Raw genomic sequence first — 23884 nt, 5'->3', positions numbered from 1 at the left:
GAAAAGAGGCCCTAGGCTATTCCACTTATGAGGCCCATTCACCTCCCATTTTTAAGTTTGTAAAATACATGAGAGATAATAAAATACATCACTACTGTGATATAGTATATCAATAAGTTAAATGAAATATATTGTTATTGGTACTGTTTTTAGAATAGTGTAATTTTAATTTTGCTAACAATTTGAATGTAGGCCCCTCTTGATCTTGAGGCCCTAGGCTGAAGCCTAGTTAGCCTATAGGAAAATCCGGCCCTGGGTTCATTGCATTCTGGGTTTGAGACCCTACAGCTGCACTTTCTAACAACAGACCTGACTGTTCGTAGACCGGAAACACGTAGAAAACATCAACACGCACCACCGGAAAAGACTGAAGGCCAGTTTAGACAGTCTTCTGCCATCAGAGCTCACTCGGCTCTTTTGCTTGTCGCCAGTTCTTGTTTAACCAGTTTGTGCAAATTAAAACATCGCTAATAACTGTTCAGCCGACAAAACCTATCACATTGATTTGATATTTGGTGAGCGGCGGAAGCTTTGATGTTCACATTCCCTTCAATAGAATCAAACTATTTCTGTATAAAATGGAAGCCACAGTGCAGCTTTCAGATGGAAATTCCAAGTTTGACAAAAATGTAATACTAATTGCGGCGGGAGGAAGTCGGTCGTGTAACTGTTTCGCAAGAGATTTCTTTTTCCTTATTTTATTTAATTAATACTTCTTTGTATCGTCACAACGTAAAACATTTGAAATAATTGATAGCGATGTCATACTTACACTGTTGTCATGGTAGGTAGCCGTGGCTGAATGGAAGAACAGACCCGCGATCAACGCTGCGATGTTGGCCGTGTACGATGCGACGAATATCACGGAGAATCCGCCCCACACGTTGATTAGAAATTTGTTCGGCCACGATTTGGGCGCTTTGAAGGCGACTAAGTGGCCACACAGTAATCCCCAGCAAACCCACAGCGCTGAAGACATGCTGCGGAAACAATCAGTGGGTTTCAATTGGGAAACAAAGTTTATAAATGAATGATTGAAATTAATATTGGCGTAAGAATATTTTAAATTAGACTGAATTTTATGTTGTAAACATTTAGGGCTCAGGCAAATAAATAATATTTTATTACGTTACCAATAGTTTTTCAATTATTTATCTTCCCATTCTTTCCATGAAAAAATTGTCTGAAATAGTGTCCATGTTACTTAGACTTGGACGACTTTTTGAAGAATTCTGTATAGTATAAAATAATTAGAAAAAACCAAACTGTGGCTGTGTCATGGACACTGTCACTATTTTACGCTAATGTTTTATATACAATCGATAGATTGTGACGACAGCTGACGATTAAAACTTAAACGAACATCGTAGCTTCTCCGAGTCAAAAGTTATACTAATTGCAAATCTCGATACGCAGCAAAATGATCTCAAAATGGCGGCGCTTTCCCCTCCACCGCACGCGATGCGTCACAGTCCTCGCTTATCGTAATGAATTCTTTGATCCTTTAGCTATCCAGTGGTATGAATTTAATTTTGGATGTAGACGATAGATTCGAAACTATAATGCCAAACTGTATCTCCCGATTTTGTTATCATGAGGTTTTTTGGATTGCCTCCAGATGATGGCAAATTTAAAGACGTATTCACGTCAAAAACAAATTCAAAAAATTAAACACTAAGATCATTGGCACCCGCAGTCTTTTTTAAACGTACTACTGATCTTCGGACACTGTTCTCTTATTACAGACCACTCGGCGGCCGTTAGCAATGACATTGAGCTGGAGAAAGCTCCTCCGAAGAGGAAATCTTAAGAGCCAGCAGCTAAATTCCAGTACTCTGGTGTCCAATAATCTCATTCTTCGCCCTAAATCATTATTATCCCGATTTACTCAGATTATGCGCTGGTGATCTTAGTGTCTAAGATCTAAGAATGGCCCGGAGTAGAGTTTTTTTTTGTACGTAGTTGCCCTCTATGGTTTTGAGACAATTTTTGATTCAGTCTACCACAAGAAAATAAATACAATTAAATTTTAGTAGTATATTATAAGTTGTAGTATTCCATAATTTAGATGGGTTTGGCTTATATACATATATTATAGATTTACCGAAATAAAAGACTCATTTTAGCGTTGTGCAAGCATAACTTTGGTTTTCATATTTCTTGTAGCCAGGTTACATTAACTTGTTTTTCAAAGTTAGGTAGAGTTTTTTCTATGTTTATATTTTCAATTGGTTGATTCTAAATAAGCCATCCGCCTCAAGCCACAGTTAATGTTCTCAAACTTGTGAGAAAATGACGGAATTGGGGTTCTCCCCTCAATCCCATTTACCAAGGTTTGGATGATTGATGTGTTCAATCAAAAATTGTTACTTTTTTTTTTGGAATTCGAACTCAACTACAAAATATATCTAAGCCTTTTTGAGGCTCTTTCCTAGGAGCTTCTTACAGCTCACTGCCCTGTGATGGACAGTGTTGTCTGTAGCGAGTGAACACTGTTCTGGGAGCTGAAAGTTTCCTGAAAAAACACGAATGACTCGTAAATGTTTTAGTGCCTTAAAATATTTTTAAAAAAAAATAACAAAAAACGAAGCAAAAGAGCTGTGTAAACCCGATTTCCATACGCAGCAGGACTAAACGGCTTTTACATAGTAATTCAATAAAAATTCTTTACGATTACATTTTTATATTAACTGTATTATAAAAAGCCTGGACCAAGAAGACGTCCGTAATTTTAATTAAAATAAAATTGCTCACCTGAAATTTTTGGTTCTCTGGCGACCCCATGGATTCAAGCCGAATGGCGATAACCATTCGTATATTGCAACCGCGACAGCAGTTACATTCAACGAAGTAAATATAGCTATCCACAGTTCTGGTGAGAAGGGCAAGAGGAACGCCAACAATGGTATGTCGGTTCGTTGGTTTGGTGCGGCCAGAAAGGACACTCCTGAGAAGTAATATGGCGTAGAAAAGTCTATTACTTCCGATCTGTAAACAAAATCAGAGATCTTAATTTAGCAAATCTCACGAATGCAAAATTTTTTTGTTTTTTTTCAAACATGAAACGTCAAAATTTTTGCTAAGTTAACTTTAAAGTTATACAAAACGTTCTGCATAATTATATATGTAGTTGGCTATATATTACTCGACCAACGTCAGTAAGGCCAAACTGCATTTGTAACGTTATTTCTTCTTCTTTTTTTTAAATCTTAAGAAAACCAGATTTGAATAGTTGAACGAATTTCTCAAATTTGCATTATCGAGTTTGTAACCGTACATCATACTGAAATTTAACCTTGCCGGAAAGCCCCGAGAGATGCTAAAAAAAAAAAAAATGGTCAAGGTAAATTGTGCCAGTGATTTAAATTCGAAGTAATTAAGGAGAACTTCCCGTTGAAGCATTTTATTAAATATCAGAACCGGAAATGTCCGGTAATGACAGAAAAATAACATTTTAGGGTTGAACTTTTACAAAAACTAACTTTGGAAAAATTTATTATTAATATATCCCGATATTTTTTAAAACCTCGGAAAAAAAGTTTAACGTGCAATTTCAAGTGAAAAGTAAAACACTAATGCTTCCACAAAATTTCCGAGGAAGTGATAAATGATGGTTTAGGAAAAGAATCTTAGAAATAAAAGAGCAGCGATTCTACCCAACTTGGAGTAGACTCTAAGAGCATGAGTCGGCCTTTAGCTAAGAAGACAATAAAGGAGAAGAAATAGGAGATAAGACGAACGAAGAAAAAAAAAATTGTCAATTAATTTGCCAGCCAAACTGTAAATCGGATTATTCAAGTGGAGCAATCAGCGGAACTGGAATAGTTAATGTGATAAAGTGCTGCCTCCGCCGCCGACGTGGGGCGGCACATTTGAATATATATCATAAAGTTTACTTCACACACCACTGGCTGTCCGTCCTCATAGTGATTGCTCCTAAAACTTTACATAAAGGTAATTCTATTTTGATGAATTTATGAATAATTTACGGATGGAGGAAATAGATGGTTTTATGGCGGAAATGGGAATATCGTAGTGTGGTGGTACCCCTGCTTTTCCAGCAAAAGTATCATCAAATTCAGGAGTGAACAATCGCTATTTTCTTTCCCTTTACTGCAATTCTCAGTGTACTTCATTTCTTACTTTTCTGCCAACTCCAAACTGTTCTAATTCTTATCTACAGTTTGTGCAGATCGTAGAGCACACTGAAATGTTGTTTTAGGACGGAAATCATCACATCTATGGAACTGGTTTATAACGAACATTTTTTTTTTTTTAAGTATGAATATAATAAATGCAAAATTTTAGAGAATTTCATAGGTGGATGTTTTCGAGAAAGTTCCTGAACAAAGCGGACAATTCTTCCCAGCAAGTTCCATTATGAGTGCGTTCCACTAAGCGCTCACAACGATCAAAATGTACCTTCAGCCGTTCCACTTGACGACCGCGGTCGTGGCGAAAACGTCACTAATGACGTCATTATTTTCGCTCACGCGAAGCTCACAACGCCCACCCACCTTAAGGTACCGGGCTCGAAGTGGGCGTTCAGAAATTTGGCGCAATTTTTAAAAGCAAAGATGGCGACCGAAAAAATTATATCAGGTAAATGAAAGTATTATTTCATGTAAATAATAGAATGTGTTTCTCGAAAGTCTAAAAAAAAATAATAAAATGAAAAATTACTTATCCCTTTACATACTAAATCACTGAATAAAGATCAATTACACTTTGATAGTTAATAATACGTGGCCTAAGTTTTCGCTTTTCACTATTGCGATTTTGTAAAATTGCATTCCACTCTTCATCGGAACTAGATGAAGAACTTTCTAAAGCATTATTACATTTGCATTAATAAATATCCAATTGTTGCCACAAAAGACATTTTAATTTTATTTAAACGAAAGACATTTTATTTAAATTTTATAAATACCCTACGAAAATGTAATACAACAATTTAATTATATATATATATATACTTTTAATATAAGTCAAATTTACCAATAATTAATAAAGTTTATTATAACTGCATATAAACGGGGTTAAAATTAAAAAACAACCTCTTCAAGCTTCTGACTTATTTTCGAGGTCGCCATTTGTAATGTTGAACATGAACGGTTAAAACGCCCCATAGTCCATTCCACTTGGGTTTTCGATTGTAACACTCGCAAGCTAGTGGAACGGGCAAAACCGCGCGGTCGTGAGCGTGATCGTTGTGAGCGCTTAGTGGAACGAACCCTATATTTGTACGGGTTTGTCAACAGTAAATTAACAATGAGAATCAATATGTATGCAAATTGGCAAGTTTTGGAAATCTTTCAGGTAATTCGTGAAAATTCGACAGAAAAGAGAAAGTTTGGACTAAGTGAGAGAGACATCACTTGACAAAAAGGTCACGTGCGAAACCAGTCACGAGACTTTTTGGCCACGATTTTTCGTTTTCTCGTTGAAACATGAAATTCGCATGGGGGGAAAAAACGGTAGAAATAATAAAATTTTAATACAAAATCTTCGTCACTTAACCTCTTATCAATGGAGAGGCGCATTATACTTGGGCGGCACTTTAAAGAAAGTTAGCTAACCCCCTTACAAGCTTACATCAACGTTTCTTGACAATAATAAGGCCTCCGGAATGTTCAGAAGAGCCAGTGCCAGCGCTAAAATTCGGTCATGATAGCAACAATTTCCTTGTAAACAGTAAGGAAAAGCCACTGTACAATCCTTTTGAGTTACTTTGTGTCGAGGAAGTGCGACAGTGCAGCAGACCCTTGGGGATCCACCCAGATAAACCCAGTTTTAATAAAGTTCACCGGCTCAATGGATTACTTTGCAATATTTTGGACTGCGGGGCTTGGGGGTCACGCTTAATTAAGATTGTAAATAAGAAGGAAGTTCTAGTTGGCGCTCGCCCGCTTGTGCCTGCTTGCCCGACTGCCGGTTTATTTCCGGACCATGTCCGCTGGCAGCCATTAATTTAGTACTGCAGAACTTAGGTTTTCCGCTTGTTATTAAAACTTTATCGTCTTTAAATTTCTTTACTCAGATTGTCCTTGACGGGCTTCCAAGGAAACGTGAACACGAGCTGACTAGAGCGAGCGATCTACATCAAGTTCTTTGATCGGAGTTTCAACAAGTGTATACGAAATGATCAGAACTGAGCAGATCAGAAGATGGAGATCAACTTCCTCCTAAAGTATTAAATTAAATCTTCACCATCTTATGGTGTCTGTTGTGGATATCCACTTCGAATAATTTTAACAATTTAAATTATAATCATGAACCACTTTACATAATTCCGATATATTAATTTTAGAGAATAAAATATTGAAGTTTATTGAGCTTGAAGTTTGTTGAAAATAGGAATCTTAATTTTATTTTGGGCGAGGATTTTAATCGCATTGGCCGTGGAATATAGTTGGAAAAACCAAACGTAATCCAAAACATAGATTTGTTAACGCTGTCGGCAGAAAACTTAAATTTTCTAAATGATTTGCTCTTTTATATTTATGGCCGAACAAATGGCGATATTGAATGTAAGTTCTGTTATGCACTATAACCTAGATCAGCCTGAATATAAATCAATTAATAATGATTTTAAAGTAGATGTAAAAATGTTTTCGAATCATATCTGCCTTTTGCTACTTCTATTTCAATTAAAAAAACCTATAACATATATTAATGCTTTGTCTCCATTTGAAACTAGCGTTTCGAGATAAAAGGAAATACCAGTAGAAATTAAATTTACTTGTAAATAATACATATATTGTACGAGTCAGATGATGTTATAATTGTACTTTATATTATTAAAATAGCGTAAAATGTAACAAATAAACTTTATAGCACGACCTCCATACATTTTAATGCGTACATAGAGTTGGAAGATTATTTTTCAAATATACTACTTAAATAAATGAAAATATAATTCAGTAAGATCCGGTTTAGAACCGCTAAGTTAAAGTCAGATCTTTGGTAGGAACTAAATCCGCAATCTCGCACACTAAGACCTCAAAACGGAAATTTCCTGTTGGCAATCCTTTCTTGGAGCTTGCAAGAGAAATTTAAACACGGAAATCCAAAAACAGTAACAGGATGTACAGGTTGTTACCTTGGTCTTGAGACGCTGAGTGCAGTGAAGGCCATGTGCGCATGCCCGGCCACCAAGTCGCCAACCACTCCTGTCCATCTGTAAGCAGTTCCCCAGATTAAGGTGTAACGTGTGGATAATTAGAAGGTTACCAAGTAGAAGAATGGCATTTTCTGCTTCATTTTTTTTTTTGCCAAGAATCAGTAAATAATAAGAAAAGTAGAAGAGATTCTTTCACTTTGAAGACTTAAGAACGGTTAAGCGGCTAAGATGGAACTGGAACAATCATTAAACATTAAGAGAGCATTGGCCACCTCGTTCATCATGTTCTTGGATATCGTTATCCTTTCTCTAGAAACTCTACTGGGAAAATTATGATGTGTATTTAATGAGTAATGTGAGCAAAGCGGCAGATGTCAGCATCAGCACAGAGCCGTAAGGCTCTCTGCAGTCGGCAGGTATGTCCCCATGACAGAGGGCTCTTCAGAATGTCATCCCATACAAGTGGATACTGTGTGGGTGGTATGTATTATATACTCTGGGTGACGCCCGCATGTAGAACAGCGGATCTCCTCATCGCACACTCTCTTCTTCGCTTTGTTTACAGGTTTCAGATCAAAATGTCTCTGTTCAAAATCTTTATCTCGAATTATATTGAATATATCCGATTATCTCATAACTAAATCAAAGATGCTTTTTTTTTCCCTGTTTTGAATGAGATGATGAACTGTGCTTTAGTTTTTAAGAATTTTACTCCTGCGCACTAAGTGCGCTATGGTATTTACGTCGCACCTCAATTTTAGAAGTATGAAAATCGTGCAGGATGTGGAAGTTCTGCCATCGAGTCGAATTTCCGAAAATAAGTTTTTAAAAACTTAGTCAGTCTTCTTAACTTCCTACGGATTGGCAATTTAAATCTGTTAATTGGTTATTGATCTCCATTTTTTGAATGAATTGCACGTTTCAGTTAAATTAAACATCATCCCCTGGCTTGAGTGTGATCTGGTCTATTTGTCTTCATCTGCCTAAATAGCTGAAATTTTAAGGCTACAACGGGATAAAACTTGTGGATCATTAAAAAGAGGATAAAGGCAAGATTAAACTCACTCACTTGACTGTACCAGCGTCAGGATCTACTACCCTGGATCCGAACATAGAATCTGGAACTATGTACAAGCGGAAATCAAAGTCCAGTTCCTGTGATACTGCGTCCAGTAGATCCATGGACAGTCCGTAACAGCAGGAGACTTGATAGGTGTATCTGAAAGCAATTTAATATTAAACGTTTTATTATAATGTTTTATGGTCATCTGATGGACAAGCCCTGGACCAGAAATACTTCTTCTCTAAGCATTCTGTTCGCGTGCTATTGAGACTTGGTCCGTCCTGACTAATACGGTCTGGGTGCTTGCGAAACTTTCATGAAATCAAACTTGCTTTTCAAATATTTATGAACTTCTGTTTAACATTTCTAATTTTTGAAGAATGGTTTGTGCACATACTTCAAAGTTGGAAAAGTATTAAAATGAATTTCAGATTTTTTGTTAGTTAAAAAAAAAACTATTAATGATAGGCCTACAAGAGTAACCATATTTACCTGGTGCCGTTATAATCTGAGACTTTGTGACAGGGCAGTCCTCGGAGACAAGCTCCATCGCCGACACCTCTTGCTAGATCGGACATCATGACGAAGGGAGCAGCCACGGCAGTAACCACCTTCACCACAGTTCGACCGCCTCCGCAAGGACCGTCTGTACCCAGTAAACTAGAATTAGCAATTGTTTTGCGTATAACTGATATAGAATGCTGTGTGAGATACTCTGGGGAATACTGACCAATAGTGCCGCCCGGCCAGACAATCCTCTCCAGTCTGACATCACAGCATCCAATGATCTCACCCACTTGTTTCCAGTTGTCAGACTCCTGCAGTTTCAAAAGTGCTTGTGGATCTGAAATATAAATTTCTACAATAAGATTAAGAATAAGAGGAGGCTCAAAATTAGCGTTTCACTAAATTTTTCAAACGAAAAAAAATTGGAAAATTGGTCTACATCGTTTTAAATAGTTGATGATAACGGAAGTAACGGGGTCAAAACGGAAGTAACGGGGTCAAAAAGGCTGCTTTAGTTTGAAGCAGAGGGGAGATTCACATAGGAGAGATGAAATGAATGCGTAGACTTCATCGCCCTTCAATAAGAAATGTAGCCATGTCGAGATATTGTGTTCACACTTACACACTCTATAAATCTCTTTTTTCGGGATTCAGGGGACCTGAAACTGATATCTCCGGGGGAAAGCTGCAAAACTAAGATTCTCCATGATCCACAGAACTTTCTTCGGTGCTTTGACCCTGAAATCGATGCGCGAAAGTAGAGTGCTTCCCTCTAGTGACAGAAAGTAAAAAGCATGCTGCAATTTATATTTTCAATGCAACTGTTGCCACTATTCACACAATGAAACCAGCCATCATGGATAAAACTAGCCCAATAAAAAAATTCTTTTCTACGCAATCTGCTAAATTTTCACGATTTAATTCTACCTTAATTATCTTCTAGGTTACGCTAGGATTCTTTAATTTAATTGAGCCATTGAGAAGTTAAAGATAGAGGACGAAGGCGCTAGAAGAAAAAAGGAGTTGAAAGGAGCACTGTGCTAGCCGTGAATCACTTAATCTAGGAAAACTGAAATAGATTGCAGCATACGTCAGGTGATGTTCCAAACAAATCATTGGCATCCGAGAAGAGTGTAGTAAGTGGGTCCGAGTTGATTCTAAATGGACAAGGTCATCTAAACTGCTGAGCTAAAGGAAATCTATAGCGTCAAGTTGCTCCTTTTAGTACGTATTTGCTCACGATTTGACCGGCATTGGCCGATAACTAACTACAGAGTTCTTGTTATTTACTCGTACATTTCCACATCCTAGTTGAAAAGTTGAATGAACTCGAAAAGGGTTAATCAGGATTTCCAAATAGTTGCTAAGGTCTATGAAAGTGGATGGGATAAGAGTTAAAACGTCACAAATTAAGCATACTACGGCTCACTAGAGGGTAGACGGCTATTTGGACATAAATGGTAAGGTAAGGGACTAGCTCTGCAGGTAAGGTGAGCAATGCTGTCATCAAGGACTTCCTCAGCAATACAACTATACAATACGTAAAAGCGAACTGTCAATGTGCAAGTCCTATCTCCACATACTCACGTATCCTTCAGGAGACCTGGACACATTAATTCAAGACGAGATAGGATGCAAATCACCAAAAATAAGGGCCGCTCCTGGGAGTGCAACCATGGTAGAAAAAGATAAAAAAAGTGGGTTTAGGCAGCGGACTTAGTAGCAAGGGAAGTGATTGCAGCAGAGATTACGATCTTCCATTGTATTTATCATCACATCCTACGCCCATTTAGTTTCTTTATTTGGAGCTGCTCAAGGCCGGATTCCTATTAACATATTAATTAAAATGGAAAATTGAAAGTGTATTTTTAATTAAGAAAGCCAGTGGGCCGTTTAGGTGGAACTGTTGAATTAATCCATTGGCTGGAAGAAAATAAGTCCCAATCGCTAAATAATAAGTTCAACTTTATCTCTAGCTTGGATTAAAGGAATGATTGGTCTAAGCAGTTGCTGCAGAATACTGACTGTCTGTAACCGGCTGGCCGGTGGTTGATTGTTGTGTAACCGCGGATAGCTGCTGTTCAGGCACCAAGTTCAACAGTTGGAATCTGGCGGCCAGACTTCGTTGCCCGCTGCTTTCATTGCCGGGAGACCAACCTCTTCCCGAAAGACTCACCTGGGCACCGCGTCTCATCTCCCTGTACACAAACAAATCAAGGCTATATCTTTTGAGCCCGTTGCAGCAGATATTATTGATAACAACTGCCTTCATTCATACTCTTGCCAAAGTTAATGGTAAGAGTGCATTGCGGAGCAGCGTTCCTCACCTTTCTTGGTGCGTAAGCCAATTAATTCATTGAAGATCTATATCAACCAAATTTTTTATTTTTTTAATTCCTAATATAAAATATTACAACAGAAAAATTACGTAAATCTAAAGACAAATACATAAATTTGAGACGCAACATCTTTCCACATAGATCACATCTGTATGAAATCTTACAACACCTGTGGACTAAAAATGGTATAAAAAAGAGAATTGAACTCATGATTACATTAATTTCTCTTGAGAAGGTAATAGAAGGTACTCCGGCATTACATCAGTTCTTATAGAAAAAAATTATCGTGTGGCTGTGTCATGGACACGGCCATGTGTTGTACGTGAATACGTTTTATGTAACGGGTTATATTTTTTATATAAAATATTTTTATTCATGTATTTAGGATGAAACAATGTGTCTTCATAATCGACGATCGAACACAATCTATGCCTATACAGTCCGTTATTTCATCATCCACTTGCATAATTTCAACCGCCCCAGCTGCAGATGTACTGACACCGTCGTTGATCCGCTCGGCCGCATTCATTCTTTTACGTTCCTAGGCACAGCTTGACTCGGTCATATGGTGTTTTATTACCATTCGATTGTACTTGAGAAGCCCTTTCCAACCGTATACGATCTCTGTATTTGGTTTTGGCTTTTCAACGCGTATAGGCTGACATTATATACTTTTGATATTTTTTTATTCTAACACCTTATTATATTCACTGTCACTATTTTACACTAATGTTTTATATTCAATCGATAGATTGTGACGACAGCTGACGATTAAAACTTAAACGAACATCGTAGCTTCTCCGAGTCAAAAGTTATACTATTTGCAAATCTCGATACGCAGCAAAATGATCTCAAAATGGCGGAGTCACAGTCCTCGCTTATCGTAATGAATTCTTTGATCCTTTAGCTATCCAGTGAGTCTAATTTAATTTTGGATGTAGACGATAGATTCGAAACTATAATGCCAAACTGTATCCCCCGATTTTGTTATCATTAGGATTTTTTGGATTGCCTCCATATGATAGCAAATTTAAAGACGTATTCACATCAAAAACAAATTCAAAAAATTAAACACTAAGTTCATTGGCACCCGCAGTCTTTTTTAAACGTACGTACTGTTCTTCGAACAGTGTTCTCTCGTTACAGACCACTCGGCTTAAAAAAGTAAAACAAACGGCGATACATTAGTTTCCAAGAAGAGAGCTAAGATACCATTATTCTGTACTAAAGATACTTCCTCTTGATTGGTGTAAAGGAAATGAAGCTACGATTGAGATGATGGTGACTATAATCGGTAGTGCACGCCTTCTCACAGCAATGGAGGCACTTGAAAACCATATTTTAGTAAAATCAGTTAAATCTCGTGGACTCTGAATGTTCTCCAAAAAATGGAGTTTTTGAGATGATCTGTTCGATGTTAGAGTCAAAGATAGTGAGAATTCGGTTTTACTTCTATAAAACCATAATTTCTCCTTTACTCTCTGTTGGCAACAATGGAAAGTGTAGAAAAATAAAGAAGTAAAGTAAAATAGGAAAATGGCCGCTTGCCAAGGATACTTGATCCAATCCACAAGGAGAGGGAAGGGTATAGGACAGTTCTCAGTGTTGCCAAACTGATGTGGTAAATTCTTACATTTTCTACACCATTTGTATTTTAAACTTCATCTCTATCAGGGTAACTGAAGTACATAATGTGTATAAAAGTTGATATTGAAGTGCACCGGTGTGACTGACACACAACAGTTTCTAATGCTGAAATTATGGAAGATCGATCTACCTCATGGTAATCGTTTCTTTTTATCATCGATGTGCAAAAGTGGCAGCATTTTCATTAGAAATGTTTCTACCCTAGGTTTCATCCTATTATAGCCCCTTGTCAATTATGGAATTACAATTTTGATGTGAACATTTTCTCCTTAAACATCGGTGACTGTTACTTGCTGCAGGCACTGTTTTCTTCTCGTATTAACAACAGCAAATTCTTCTACTTTTTACTGCACGTGCTACTGCAGTTTTGCCCTCAAATACGGCTATCTTTCTTACAATAAATAAACGTCTTTTAAAAAGTTGTTTATTTCTAAAAAATTTTTCTAATTATGTAGGAGAGTAGTGTGTGTATTCTTTTGCCTGTATTGTGCTTGGTGATGGTGTTTTTGTAGATAGAGTTGATTATTTGTAGATTATTTTTAATGGTTATTGTTGATTTGTAATGTGATTTTAATGTGTGAATTTCTAAAGTAATAAGTGTAAATAGGGAAGGGATTAGCAATGCGGTTAGCGTACTGGACTCCCACGCGGAGGTCCCGGATTCGAATCCAGCTGCTGACGCTTAGATTTTCTCTTCCTAGGAGCTTCTTACAGCTCACTGTCCGGTGATGGACAGTGAGCTGTCTGTAACGAGAGAACACTGTCCGGAGGCCGGCAGTGCACTGAAAAAAGCTGCGGGCGCCAATAACCTTGGATGTTGACGCGCCTTAAATCATTAAAAAAAAATAAGTATAAATGTTAAATATTGTTGTTTTAATGTGGGTACGTTTTAAAGTTTGTAGAGTTTGGTATATTTCACTGAATGTGTCTGATGTTGCGTGATTGAATGTGGTGAAATGCATTGGCCACCATCACCGGAACCAGTCGATGGATGTGAAAACTGCCGGAAGTAGGCTTAAGACATCTCATTTTTTGTTTTCGTCTTGTGTTATAAAGTGTAAGATTATAGCAACATCCTTCCCTTTGCTTGTTCCATATATTAATCTAATTTACATACCTGTTAATTCTCTTGAATTATCTAATCTAAAAGTTTAACTACTAAAAGTGCATTTGAAGGAGAAGTACTTTAGTAATTATTGTTGGCGCCACGTACGCACACTGTGCAGACTGCGGCAGGTGGAGCAGGAAGGAGGCAACAAAAAGGAAAACCAGCCCGGGTAGACCAGAAAATAGCGTTTTCTATTTTTTTATTTTTTTGTCGTATTGCTACCAGTTTGATACTTATTCACCCAATTCACTTTAATAACTATTGTTTATGTTTTATGATTATTGGAGGGGATGCTGGGACAGAGTTTAACGGAACAGTATTTAGGAGGTTCGCCTTGAATGGCTTTTTAATATGCTCCGCTAGCCTAATATCAGATAGGAGTTTATCCCTTCTGCAGACCTATATCCTCGACTTTAGCTACATCTTGGCTGTAAATAAAATTAGTAAGACCGCAGTTCTTTAAGAGACACCGATCATGCTCAGAATGACGAACACAGGTTAAGAGATCTCTGATCGTGAGGAGGTTTTCGTCCACCATATCACCACTGCTTTAGAAGCACTAGCCATCCGGTCTGTGCCTTACCACGGGATTATCCACCTAATAGTTCTCCTTAGCAGAACTGGAAATACTTTACAGGAAATCAGGTATATATAATCTCCAATATAAAAGGATTGGTGAAATTCCCTAATTTGGAGAAAATTGCCGAACAGGAAGTAAGAATTTAGTGGCAGGAAGTCGTGTTGAGTATTCACAGTAGAATTTTTTTGTTCAAATGTTGACAAAATAGATCTCAAAATTGATATAAATGTAGTAGAAATGTGAGTAGTGAAGAAGTTGTACAAGATGGCGACTCAAACTAGTTGCCAGTGTAATATATGTGGCAGTGTAGGAACTTACAGCATCCCGGCTATCACACTCTGGACCCATACCCTCGTGCACATAAAATAACCATCTAAAACTCGGTTGCCTTGGGTCGGCCGTTCCCTATCCTGGCTGCAGTCGTTATCCCATCCTGGTGGCGGGTTCGTCGTATTCCCATAGCAAAAACGAAATTACTTCCACAGGCACCTCCGGATGGATGGAGGTCGCAGAGGAGGTTATGGGAGTCTGTCAATCTTCCATAACACACACAGACTCCAGTATAACTGAGTCCAACTTCCTTTAACTGCAGATCGGTCCTTCCAGTTCTCTTTCACTGTTGTGTTCACTCACACAATTTTTATAACATTTTCTATTGTTTCTGTTTCTGGCTAGAATTGCTGTTGACAAGTTCACCCATAACCATCGCTCTTGCGCATCAACATTGTGGCCAACCAACTGCGATATTTAAACTACATCCACCTCATCAACACCATTCGAGTTCAATCAGCCGGCAGTCTAATTTAGGAGAAACATCCCTTTCAATGTATGGGGGGCTACTCTGTGGGCTGGAAGTAATAAAGAAACGTTATTTTATACAGCAATTAGGACTGGCAGATTATCTTTCTAGCTAGCCATTTTTGACCTTGGTCCTTATATGTTTACTAGAGGATAGTGATTAAGTTCAAACTGGTGAGTCGGAGATCAAATTCAGGCTAGATACTCTCTATTTTTAGAATCGTATCCAGTTGATTGTCCGGTGACGTGAGATCACTGTCCGGAGGACGGTCGAGCTAATAATCTATTAATGCATAACTTTAAATTAAATTTTTCTCTAATTTAGGGTCCAATCACTTTTTTGTGATTTTCTAGAAAACAGTTTCCAGGCTGTTCCTCAACTTTAGTCCAATTGTGATGAGCAAGTATCGTAAACCAGTATAGGTAACCTTACCTGATCTTAAATTATATCAAATGTAATAAAATCCAAAGCTAAGACCCGGGCATTAAAACCAAGCTTTTTGCTTGCAGTGAGTTCTTCATTTGTTCGAAAACTGTGGCGCTTTAGCACTTGACAATATTATAAATATAGACATGACGAGTTTGTCTGTCCATCTTCTGTTCGAACCTGTTACAGATGACAACGAGGCGGCTGAAGCGCTGATAGGCTTCTTCTTCAGCTTTCAGACTCATTATAATAGAGTATCATCGCAGGGTGACCATCTCATGCCAGCAGAACATTTCTTAGAAACATTTTTAATCGAGACGAGAAGGCTCTTTCTAAAGCATGTGCTCTCTTTTAATAAAAATAAACATCATAGTAAAAAAAAGTAAAAAAGTAATCGCCTATTTATTTAGGCGGGGCTTACCGTCCAACTACCAATTAGGTGTCGTGGACGGAGGCGACTAGCAAACATATTTTACTGAAAATTTCTTTAATTAACCATTAAATAAAATCCAAGGCCAAGACCGGGAATCGAACCCAGTACCACAATAACATATTAGCTTCGCAGGTCTTGCCCTTAACCGCTCGGCTACCGTGGCGCCTAAACATCATAGCAATACTTCCAGAAATCAGGAAGTGAAAAAGCACAAGAACTTATCTGACCTGGAGTAAAGTACTCTCAACACCTGCTTTTAGAAGATCGGCGTTCGGGCTCACAGGTACTTACTGGCTTAGTGGACTTAGTGGGGAGGTCTTTATTACTGTGGAAACTAAGTTCCTTCAACACCTGTTTGCCAGGACTGCAAGTTGGAGAGTGAATCAGTGGAGCACAGTACACCCGATCTTCCAAGAACTTAACGGCTAAGTTTTCCCTTACAGGAAACATGCACAATATTGAAATCATCTCGCTGGCGCCAATTCTAAGTTTGGAGTTCCAAGTACTAAGGGCGCTAACCGGAAAAACTCCATCAGATTTTTATTTTTCATAAAACACACACACACACACACTGGAAAACTGGGATATGAGGAAGTATCCCGCGATCGCGAGGGGCGACTTTTTGATTTGTAGATTTCACTAGATACATCCGTTTTGGAGTAACCGGAAGCCCCCAGCAGCTCAGACTTTGGCGGGAAGAGGGTTTGATAACTCTAACAGTACCATTTCAGAATAATGTTCGGGTTTTTAACAACAAGCTGTCCAATGTGTACAATAACAATTAAATATGTTTTAAAACTCAAGAGTTTGTGTTAAAAAGTATACGATAGAATTTTTGAGAACTGTTCAAATAGTATTTACAATCATTTGATTCTGATTTTTTTTTTTTTACAGAATATTTTTAGGTACCTTGTCCTTGAAAAAGTGGTTTTTATAAATTGCTTTAGTAAATTGTAAAGTCGTGTAAGTTCAAACAGGATGTTTCTGCAAGTTTTAAAGTCGTGCAAGTTCAAACAGGATGTTTCTGCAAGTTCTAAAGTCGTACAAGTTCAAACAGGATTTTGTTCAAAATAGATCTGCCATAACTATCCATAAATCGGTAAAAACAACCATGATTTTCTTTCAACTAGTTTGTACTCATGTACTCATTTTCCAATAACTTTTCTGTACTGGGAAATTCGATTGAGTGTAGTTCTCGTAACACGTGGGCAGATTTTCTCTAATCTGCCATTTTTTTCTCATTTAATGTTTGGTTTTATTTCTTTCGTTAAATTTGGATTTTTTATTAAATAATTCTTAAATCTACGCGTCTTAACACGTCAACATATGTGAGGTTATTGGCACCCGGAGCTTTCTTCAGTGCACTGCTGGCCTGCAGACAGTGTTCCCTCGTTTATAGACAACACTGTCCATCACCAGACAATAAGCAGCTGTAGAAAGCTCCTAGGAAGAGAATACCTAAGGGTCAGCCAGCTGGATTCGAACCCCCGGATCTCCGCGATAGGAATCCAGCATTCCGCTAACCGCATAGCTAATCCCAAATTTCGAATTTTGAAGGAAATTTCTCAGCCGGGAAATACCTCACCTTACCTCAGAGTGGTTCACTTGGTCGAAAACAGTTGTTCCGTTTTTCGGATTGATGTAAATTTTTCAATAAATAAATTTAAAAAATAAATGAAAAAATAAAAAAAAACGTTTTTCGGTAAATTTGGTTTATTTATGTGGTTTTTTTTATAAACAAACATTCTTTTTTTTTCCAATTTTCATTACAGGACAGATCTTGGATTTGGTTTGGGGATATGGGCTTCCCCGTAAGGTTTCAGTCTGATTTAGGGTTACAAAATGTACAAAGTTGTGGTAAAAACTAAATGTGGCTTCAATTTTCAGTGAATCAAGAAAGATTTGTGAGTTAACCCTTTAAGAACACACCCAAAAAGAAGTCGTCTGACGAGGGGTCACACTGTTTGGGTGGGGTCTTAACCCTTTACCTTTCCCTTGGGTCCCGACCTCCATGGGTGTACGAGAAGCAGCAGCAAAATGGAGTTGAAAAAAAAATAAAAAATAATTGGTACGCCAAGGAAGGAATATTTTTTTTATTCATGGTGGCGTTGGCAATGCCCGGAGTTCAGTTTTAAATTAAGATGCAGAGGGCGAAGGCCCTGGCTATTCATCATCTAATGTATTCATTTCATTCACGGGGCAACACTGGGGCTACAGTCTCCCTCTTTTCCGCTTTATCTTCCCTGTAATTTCATTATAATCCATTAACATGGGATTTTCTTATTTTAAAACAATATGAACGCGGAGTACATGCACGATACTTTTAACTTCTCAAGTAATATACTTAGCCAGCAGCATAAATTTTTAGACTGCATACTATTGTTTAGTATTATTATTTTTTTTTGTTTCCGGAGCAATATACATTTTAGTTTTACTTAATTATTTTTTGATTAAATTAGTGGGTGGTTTTGTTAATTGGATTTACCGGTTTGAAATGTTTTAGCTTTTGCAAGAATATTAAACTTCAATGATAATTATGTATGAAATGTGGAATTTAGAAAGAATAAATATTTATTATAATAAATATATACAATACATAAAATATATGTAGAAGTATAAATGTATAAAAACATTTCAACCTTCTTAACTAAGTGAAGTAAGAGAAAAGTTAGGTGAGGAGGATTGGAATGCAGGGAAAAAAGGAGAGGAAAAACCTGCTGCTAGTGTAGAGAGTTAGAGTAGGACATGTTTTAGGTCTTCTATGTCTGTATGTTATAGAAGGATCTGTAAGGAGGCTATGTCGCGGCATAGTGGGCTAGGATGGCAGTCTAGGATGGAAAGGAGTTTGAGCAGACGATTTTGGATGTAGGAGTGTACCGGGGGATACTGTACGCAGTCTCCGTGGAGTGAGTCAATTCTATTGCTTCGTGGAGAGTCTGTTCTGGGGTTATCTGAAGTTTCTTGATGTTGCCTACTACAAGTCCAGGCTCCAGGCGGAGCAGGCGTAGAGCAACATCGGGGCCTAATGACTACTTCTTTGTAAAGGAGTAGTTTGTTAGTCACAGTCATTTTGGAGTCACGTGAGAGAAGAAGAAATAGTAGTCGTTGTAGTCCAGTTCGCCTGCGTTTACTTTGTCCTGAACGTGGAGTAGTGAAAGACCAGTTTGTTGTCTAAAGTTAGCCCTAAGTACTTCACGTGGGTATCACCACGGAATGAGTATGTGGAATTTAGATAAGATGGGGTTGCAGGATAATAAATGCTATTTGTTCCTTTTTAAGTCAAGGATGGTTCAGCGATTAGACAAAGTAATGATGTCTTCTTTAAGTAATCAAATCTTGACTGATTTTGCTTCAAAAAAGTTATTGTGGTTGGTACTAGGTTCGATAACCAGTCTAGACCTCAGATTTTATCAAGGTAATATGAGAACTTTATAGTAAAGAATGTTTGTTAGTCGCCTCCGTCCACGACACCTAATTTGGTAGTTAGACGTAAAATCTGCCTGTAAAAATAGGCATTACTTTACTTTAAAAAAAAAATGTTTACTTTCAAATATTTATTTTTGGTTTTAATTTTGAACTTTAATATCTTTTCTATTTATTTAGTTTAATGATTTAATTGGAGTTGAAAATTTAAAGAATTTTTTTTTATTTTATAAGTCAACTAACAGATTTAGATACAGTGAAAAGATAATGGTATTGGTTTCAGCTGGGCGGAAGTGACTTATTACGAGTACAGGAATATGGCGACAGTAGTCGAAGCTGTATTTGTTAAAATACAAAAAAACAACCTGAATCAAAGTTTATGTCGAAAGTGATAAGCAGAATTGCCCTAAATAGATTTGCATAGCATATATCGTAGTTTTGGTAATCCAATCACTACACTTGGATAACGCGGACCAGTGCTGCGTATGGTGAGTTCATGTTACAGAGAAGTACTTAACGGCTCTCGGTAACTATTTGGTAAACACGGATTTTTTTTTGACAGGATTGCCGTAAAATATGTAAATTACTTTAATCCTTAATAATTAAGAATAATTAAAACTACAATACTTCCGCTGTCAGGTGAGAAGGGTGTAAATTACGTGAGCGTTATCGTAACTGTGATTCTGCTCGTTTACATCTGAGGGTTTGTTCTGCGCCAATATTTGCACTTGAAAAAAAAAAAATCTTTCGGCAACCTAAATATGAAAATTTCTAAGAAAAATGTCAAAATGTTTAATAATGGAAGCCAAGGAAGAAAGGGAGAGAAAGATGAATACCAACATAAAGGAGGTGGATGCTGTAAGGGGAGGAGACTCATGAAAGGTTTCATCTGTACGAAGAATCGGGTTGGTGGGAAATTTACGTATCACAGCAAACATTTACTTTAGCCGTGCGACTGTATTGTGGCAACACTGAGCCTTTGCAAAACAGTTCTGCCAACTCACACTTTAGTTTCCTTTATTTCCACTGCCACTGCCATGTGAATATAATTTATTACTGCCTTTCTCTCACTGACTCACTCACTCTTACGCTTCTTTTTTTCCTTCAATGAAATCCTCGTTGGGGAAATTAAAAAGAAAAATTCACACTATTTCCACACACATCGTTCTCATACTTGAAAATTTTATAAACACTAAGATGTAGTTTTTTCTTTTTACCTAAAAAGGTTAAAAAGTGGATTTCTTTCAGGCGTTCCTGTGGGTATCTCAGGGCTAACAAACCTAAAAAAAAACTCTCAATACACATCGGATCTAGAAAATAGTTGTTATTGCAATTGCATACATGTAATTGTGTTTTCGAGAACCCACTCTTATGTCCGCCCGGTCTAAGCAAAAGCTGCTACCATCATGGTATCCATCATGGCTTGACTATATCGAGAGCTAAACCACTGAGCGGAAAGCGTAGCCTTTCTGATCATCACGGAAATCGGGAGAGGATGAACTTCCCCGGAAATACTGCTTTAAAACCCATTAACCTGTTAAGTGAGTTCGACGGGTATACACGTCAAGCCAAATCTCTAGCACGGTGCGTTCGACGTGTTTACTCATTGTGAACAATATAAAATTGTCATTAACTATAAAACTCGAAATTTTAATAAAAATACAATAAGAATATTATTTGGTGGAATGTTTCCATTTATATTACCAATAGAACTGCGGTGGGAGCCAGCCAAATGATAAGTGGTTGGTACATGTTTGGTCTCCGCATTAGAGATTGGGGAATTACGCACACAAATAGACGCTCTCAACCCTTGTGCAATGCCCGTTTTTTACCTTTTAGATAGAGATTCAGACCTCACAGTACGAGCATGATTTCATTTTGCACAGAATTCAAAGCTCTTTTCTTGCTCTAGTAAAAACTCTTACATCCTGTAGTTAACTTTTCTGTTAAGTTAAGACGATGAGTTGTTCCCCGACTAAATTTTTGTTGAACCCGCTGCGCCTTCTGTTTTGGCAGACTAAGAATCAGGTGATGTGGAGGTGGAGGGGATATTACCCATTTACCCGGTGGTCAGTTACTAGCCTCCTAGTGAATCAGTTTTTCGACTAGGAATTGGCCGTAGTTTAGGAGATGAAAATGTCAAATGGGTTTCCCAGTTAGGTAAAAAAGAATTCGTCCCCAAAGAGGGTTAGAGCAGATCTGGTGGATAATTTTCCTCCTTTTGCCCGCACCAAGAGGAACCCAAACAGGTAAATCTCACTTGCGGCATTTCATACATTTTCATTTTCAAATAGGTAATTAATGATTTTATTCGTCTAAATAGTAATTAAATTTGGTTTTATTATTTAATAAAATATTTTTTCCTACAAAAGAAAAAAGCCTTTTGGAATGCCTATATTAGTTATTGCCATTTGGCAAAAAAATAATTTTTTTTAAACATTTTTCCTATATTTTTTACCATTACAAAGCATCCTACAAAATATCTTTTAAAAAAATTGTATAAAAAAAAGTTACGGTCCATAATGAGAATGCTTTAGATAAATCTAACTTCCACTTCCGTTTGAGTGATTTTAATGCTTATTGTCCATGGGGTGAGGGGACATGGACCGGGAAACATACGACTTCCATAGACTTGTACTCAAACACACTTATGTGATACGTAAACAATAGATCCTACACCGGATAATGCGGTTGAAATCTCAAAATAGGATCAGACTCATCGGTTTAATCTACAAGTTAATTAATGTTCCATGGAATACAAATGACTAAACAGGCATAAAATAAGTAGAAAATTTGTTTGTTGTTAAGTTCTTTGATAAGTTGTGATAAGATAAGAAAAATGTGACTGTTTCCCGTTAATTTCGCTTTGTGTTTTTGTTTTTACCTCCAGTTTCATTTCTTAAATTCCTCAAACCAATTGAAATAGTATATTTCGTTGTAATCAGAAATTTTGCTTCAAAACAAAACTATTGTTAGAAGTAGTAAGGAGAAACTAAGAAAGTCCATTATGCTCGCAAGATAAATACTCAGCGGCTGCTGGCCGAGAAAAGACATGTGTAATTGAATTAACTGGCGACGGCGAGTGTTGCATCTGGCCAGGCAGGAGGCTGCTGGTTATCTTCGCCCTGAGAAGAGCTCTCCATACAACAACAGCCACAAGCCTCTTCTATTGTTACATATGCCTGCCTGATCAGTAGATAAGCACGTTCTATTCTACTCTTGGAAATTTTAATATAACTTTTCCCAACATGGCGTCACTTTTTTTACTTTTAATAATTTTTAGCAGGGAGAGAATTCTGTTCGCTGAAGTTAGGGAATATGCCTAAGTGAAATAATTCATTCCTGCTTATACTCCATTTCTTGGAGTAGCCAGCTATTTTCCCAGAGCTAATCTTCACGGGGAAGAGTTATAAGCACGTTTCTGTATGTGAGTTACTAGTACTGTACAAGAACAATCAAAATAAATAAAGTACTACAATAAATCGATCTACCAAAGCGGAACTTCCGGTTCGACGATTTCGACAAAAAAATTCCAAGTTCTAAGTCCGAGAGTTTGGTCATTTTGCGGTGATTCAGTTTTCGTTCTCCGTTGCTAGGGAAAAAAGTAAAGTAATGCCTATTTTTTCAGGTGGGTGTCGTGGCCAGATTCTCTGCTCTGCCCAACAGTAGGAGGCAGTCTTGTGATCACATCAAGTTTTTATCGGAAGTGGTTTTGAGGTGACGTGAAAGTGGGGAGGAAATTCAAACTTTATATCAAATAGTATAACAGGAAGTAGGCCTCCATTGCAGACACATACAGACCTAGAATTTCTCGAACAAAACTTTTAAATAGGACAGGAGAATGCAAATAGAACATTGTGACTTCACTAAATATGTTATAATTAAAAAAGAAGCAAATCTTGCGTAAAAATTTAATTAATTAAAATAAATTTATTCTAAAATAAAAAATTTCTGAGCGCTTTAAAATAAAGGCTATTGTTGTGATTATTGGCCAGTGCACAAATTACAATGCAAATGACAAAGTTTGTCTTGACACAGTTCCGTTCCCATTTTTGTAACCAAAAAAACTTGATGGCGACTGACTAACTACACAGTGAGTGAGTGCTGGTCGCACAATGTGACTCCTGTGCGCATGTGAGTCACAGCTTTTCCTGGACGTCACAGACTTGTGAGACTTTTCAACCACACAGCGTTACGGTCTTCCGTATTCTTCTTAGAAATAGAATTGAAGAAAGAAGAAGAAACAGCGAAGTGAAAGTTAAGTTCTGCAGTAGCTACACTTTAAGGTGATTATAAACTTGAAGTTTTAAAGTCTCACAGTTTTGCTGACGAGTACGGGTAGATGCCCAATTTCTTGGGCCGGCAAGTCTGTCTTGGAGCTGTATACCCAAAGAGAAATAAATCTTAAATATCTCACAATTAGCTAATAATAACAA

General features: G+C 37.4%; 1 protein-coding gene across 4 annotated transcripts in view; it reads right to left on the bottom strand.

Moving 5' to 3' along the window:
* Positions 1–23884, bottom strand: part of LOC141448736 (uncharacterized) — a 135586-nt gene that overhangs the window by 19070 nt on the left and 92632 nt on the right. For 3 of the 4 annotated variants that reach the window (XM_074117312.1, XM_074117313.1, XM_074117315.1), the window contains 7 exons: positions 10719–10891; positions 8917–9030; positions 8679–8832; positions 8193–8342; positions 7103–7180; positions 2755–2988; positions 773–980 (listed from right to left, as the gene is read on the bottom strand). In XM_074117312.1, coding sequence (XP_073973413.1) covers positions 773–980; positions 2755–2988; positions 7103–7180; positions 8193–8342; positions 8679–8832; positions 8917–9030; positions 10719–10891 — 1111 coding nt within the window. The remainder of the gene's footprint in view (positions 1–772; positions 981–2754; positions 2989–7102; positions 7181–8192; positions 8343–8678; positions 8833–8916; positions 9031–10718; positions 10892–23884) is intronic. The other variant, XM_074117314.1, reaches the window with a different exon arrangement.

The sequence above is a fragment of the Rhodnius prolixus genome, unplaced genomic scaffold, assembly GCF_049639745.1.
Source record: "Rhodnius prolixus isolate KJV_2025 unplaced genomic scaffold, Rpr scaffold_2, whole genome shotgun sequence".
NCBI classification, from domain to species: Eukaryota; Metazoa; Arthropoda; class Insecta; order Hemiptera; family Reduviidae; genus Rhodnius; species Rhodnius prolixus.
Note: the sequence above shows the minus strand (reverse complement) of the source record. Positions and strands in the feature narration are given on the sequence as shown.